General features: G+C 42.4%; 1 protein-coding gene across 1 annotated transcript; it reads right to left on the bottom strand.

The window, feature by feature from the left end:
• LOC136483260 (probable serine/threonine-protein kinase WNK6) lies at nt 1–2,756 on the bottom strand. Its single transcript, XM_066480276.1, has 7 exons — nt 2,524–2,756; nt 2,269–2,306; nt 1,831–2,061; nt 1,288–1,508; nt 1,034–1,191; nt 549–921; nt 1–453 (listed from the first exon to the last, which is right to left on the bottom strand). The coding sequence occupies exons 1-7, from the start codon at nt 2,626–2,628 to the stop codon at nt 221–223; spliced, it is 1,359 nt and encodes a 452-aa protein (XP_066336373.1). The 5' UTR covers nt 2,629–2,756; the 3' UTR covers nt 1–220.
• Nucleotides 2,757–4,739: the final 1,983 nt, after the last annotated feature.

The raw sequence follows: 4,739 nt of genomic DNA, 5'->3' as shown, positions 1-4,739 counted from the left end.
TGTTACAGGATTCTTAAATTCTCTTATCCTCAAGCCTCTTTCTATCAATAAGAACCAACAATAATACGAAATATGTCACTATTCTAATTAGTAATCATGCCCAAACTTTCGCCGCCATCAGATAAAAGAAGATGTGCTTAGTCAGCAACGCCTGGCGTTGCATTCGAGCATGACATATTTACATAAGGGGCAGAACAATGCATCAGCTACAAACATTGGTTCAGATGCATTTTGCATTCGCGGATGCAGTGTTTTGCACTGCCTGGATCATCTGACCGACCTGAACACACGGCCTCCAACCACGAACAGTTTTGAGCAAGAACGCATCTACCAGCTTCGCCACAACAGGCATGCTCCAAGAAGGTAGTTCAAGCTCATGCACCATCTCTGTAGCCACCGAAAGACTTGTATCATTCTCCAGGTCAAATGCGAACTCGACGTTCTTACATTTACCTGTACAAGGCCAAAAGAATAAAAACGCAGCGTCAGTGCATGGTACAAATGGAGATATGTGAATCCAAAGATGATATTTTGATGCTTGTAATTACCATTGGGGACAGGAATCCTTAGTAATAACTTGACAGGGTTGCTACCACTCATATCTCCTTCCAATACAAATCCACCCCTTCGAAGCACTAGGCTGAAAGACCCCTTCCCGTTATCAACAGTTCCATTTGGTAGCAAAGATACAAAAATGGGTGTGGCTTCAAGATCCAGATCCAAATTTGGCGGGAATGCTATTGGTTCTTGCACAGGATTAGAGGTTTTATTATCATTGATGATGATGTCATCTTTCATGAGAAAAGGGCTCTTCAAGAGCTCACTTGCTGGCAATCTATCAGCTGCTGAAGCTAGGCAGCTCTCTATGAAACTTCTTACTTCAGCATCTTTGACCTTGGAGAGAGCAACTGGTTTTATACCCTGCAATTATACCATTATAGCACCATTCATATACAACAAAAAGGAACTATCTGGGTACTTCCTAGCGAACTCTTGAAGTAGACAAGTACTATCTAAGTAATAGGTCACTTACTTCAGAAATCTTCTTGTATATCTGAACAAAGCCCTGACATTCACTGTAAGGGCACTCACCAGTCACCATCTCAAGCATACACATGCCGAAAGAGTATATATCCACCAATTCATTGTAGTTTTCACCAAAGAGCTCTGGTGCCATGAATTCTAAGGTGCCTGTGTTTCAGGTTAAATGTTACCGATAACCATATCAAGCTCACCACATATCACGTTTGTTTTCATAAATATGTGGCAGTGTGGCCAAAACCGTACCTTGTATACTCTGTGTTTTCCTCTCTTGCATGACCATTGCCAAACCGAAGTCCCCAATCTTAACCTTCCCATGGTTCCCATTGATGAAAATGTTGTCACACTTCAAGTCCCTGTGTATGATTGGTGGCTTCTGGCTGTGCAGATAGGCTAGCCCTGTCAGTATCTGTTTGGCCCATCGCCTCATTGCCTTCATGTCAACTTTCTTGTGCTTCGTACGGTACCTAACCACACCACAACAATAGATCATTGAAGGGGATGGTGAAGCTAGCTACTTCTGTACAGCTGTGTCCCTTCTGAATGGAAAGGAAAAGCAACCAACTTTGTATTTCTTTTAGTTCCCTGAAAAGTGAAAACTAAAATTACCAATAAACTATTCAGATTTTAAATTTGAAAAAGAAAGAGTTATTCAGATTTTGTTTGCCGTTGGTAAATAACTGAACATTCACCATGCCACAAAAGACGGTACAAGGTACAAAGAATAAAATGAATCAAACTCCATCAGTAGCAGCACATACGAGGAGGGGCTATGTTATATTCACATACTCTCTCAAGTTGCCGGACGTGAACAGCTCAGTGATGAGATTGACGGTCCTTTTCTTGTTGTCGACCCATGAGGCGTAGAGCTTGAGTATGTGCTTGTGCTGGAGCGACCGCAGCAGCTGGATCTCCGTCTTGAGCCGCTGCAGCTCCTTGGGGGATCCCATGGTCCGGTCGTTTATCTCCACTTTAGCCCATGCCACCTCGATGCCTTCCACCACGTCGAAGCCTTTGTAGCTGCCACCAAATTGATCACGTGAATCAACAAACACAAGCAATAATTCCCACTTTCTTCATATTTTTTAAACAAAAAGAAGCTGGCATTCAAGGCTGAATCTTTGTGATTTCTCGAATATCCACTCAGAAATTCAGGAAACTAGTTGCTGTCAGTTAATTTGCTACTGGATTACTGCATAAACAGCTGAGTAGAGGGAAGGGAGGTACACTGTCTTGAAGGCCCCTGATCCCACGACCTCCTTGTACTGCAATGCACGCACGAAACCGCAGAGATCAGGCAGAAAGATCTATTTTTTCAGACGAATTCGTAGCGCAGGATGCAATCAAGATTCAAAATTCAGGAACTGAAAGCCCCCCGTGCTAAAAGGCGATGAACCCACCCAGCAACCCGACCAGACTAAACAACATGTCGACATTAGCAGCAGACGCGAAGGGACGGCGGACGGACCGCGCAGCACGTACCCGGAAGTAGCGGCCGGTGGGGTCGACCTCGTCGACGTCGGGGTCGTCCACCTCGTCGGGCGGCTCCGCCTGCTCGCCGCCGGACAAATCAGGATCCGGAGCCATCGCGCCGGCGCGCTCCTCCGCCCGCGAGATCAGAAGTCGAGCCGGCGATGGATCGACGAGCCCTAACTGATTAAGCAGCGCGAGAGACGGCGTGCGAGCGCGACGAGTCTGAACTCTGAACTACTCTTGTGAACTCAAAACACTTTGTTCCAAGTTCCACGGGCACCGCGCCGCGGGTGTTTAGGAGCGGGGTCACGTGAGGCTGCTGGTGGGCCCGGAGACATGGTGGGAATTGATCATGAACGTGATAGGCATCCACGTGGAAGATCAGATATACTCAGATAAGGATTTCCACTTTCCGTAGATAAAATATTCAAGTAGGGAAACAAGTTTAAGATAAGGATCTCCTTAAATATTCAGATACAGATTTTGCACGAGTCTAGTGCATAAGAGCAAAGGATGTACTGCAGCGATTTTATTGAATTTCCCATATTATTTTCTCACCCCAATTCATGTTAATTTGGCCAAGAACAAGATACTTTGCTGAACTGAAGGGGTCGACGATCTCCTGCTTGCTTGATTTGCAGTTGATACCGGTACACCAGTAAATCACACATATGCTTTGAGTTTACATGCTGCCATTTTGTCAATAGAAGGAAAAAAAAATATGCTTTGAGTTTGCATGCTCCCATTTTGTAAATCTATCTATATATCTATATCTCTATGATAAAGAGGCAAAATTTCCTACACTTTTTTTGGTCCATTTGTTTTGGTCTGACCCTCCCTAACGACTTCTATCCATGATCTATTCAGATTGGATGGGTCTCACGATCAAGGACCAGAGCTAAATAAGGTAGAGGTCGTTACGGACGTGTTTCTGTCCTGTTTGTAATCGCCTGCCTGAGTTTGAAGTCGGATCGGAAGCAAGCCGAAGGACACGCGGAAGCACAATGCAAGTCTACGGTGGAATAAAAAGGTCCAAAACAAATAGAAATATACTATAGCTTTTAAATTCTATGCAAAAAGTAAAACATATATAGATATGTAACATTTTTGCCCGTTTTCCATGAATATTTGATCTTTTTTCTCCGGTTGCAATGTACGGACATATTTTTCAAAATCTAATGTAAATAAACACTGGTAGAAAACCGAGCTTTACTCCCGGTGGGGAACCCCCTCTAGTCCCGGTTCCCCACCCGGGAGCAAGCATCCGGGACTAAAGGGGGTCCTTTAGTCCCGGGTCAGAAACCGGGACTAAAGGAGGACCTTTAGTCCCGGTGGGTAACACCAACCGGGACTAAAGGTGCCTCCTGACATGCCACGATGGCCGGCACATTTAGTCCCGGTTGGTAATACGAACCGGGACTAAAGGTTTTTTTCATTTTTTTTCATTTTTTTGTTTTCTTTTCAAAATAGGTTTTCGAAGTCGTATTGTACGCTGCTAATTATACATTTATACGCGCATATAGTATGTTTCGGTTCAAGCACAATGAACGTATTAAATCACACAATTCAAGCATAGAAAAATATATATATATATATATATATATATATATATGTATATATATATATATATATATATATATATATATATATATATGCATCATATATATATTTACATGCATGCATGCATATGTGTATTTTACATTATATTATTTCATGTGCATATATTACAAAAGATTGCATTACAGTTGTTGTGACATAACAAGTTTCCTCTCATCCTCTAGCTTGGCTTCAATGGCAGTGTTGGGTCGAAGTAGAACTCGCCCTTGGAATCGATGACCTGCTCATTAAAAAAATCCGGCTATAGACTCTTGAATTGCTTTGATTTGGTCTTGCCGTATGACCTTTTCCTCCAACCATCGAGTCTACAGGTTTGAATTAAAGGAAAATAAATTAATATATGTACATATATATATATAAAGACATAGTAACACAATCAATAATAATAATTAAATGAATATATAGTGTATTTTTAACGTACTTTGAGTCTCTCTGTAGGAGTTCTTTGGGAGAGCACCTTGATAAACTTGCAAATATAGTAACAACAGTAGTTGTTCCCCTGTTCCTGCCTTAGACACCACTTTACGAGAAAAAGATTTGTCATCCAATCTGGTGATCCGGTGAAAGCTATATGTTTAATTAATAAAGATGATGCGATTCAGGGGACT

This window comes from Miscanthus floridulus, chromosome 9 (genome assembly GCF_019320115.1).
Source record: "Miscanthus floridulus cultivar M001 chromosome 9, ASM1932011v1, whole genome shotgun sequence".
NCBI lineage: Eukaryota > Viridiplantae > Streptophyta > Magnoliopsida > Poales > Poaceae > Miscanthus > Miscanthus floridulus.
The sequence above is the reverse complement of the archived record's forward strand: the minus strand, read 5'-3'. Positions and strand labels throughout refer to the sequence as shown.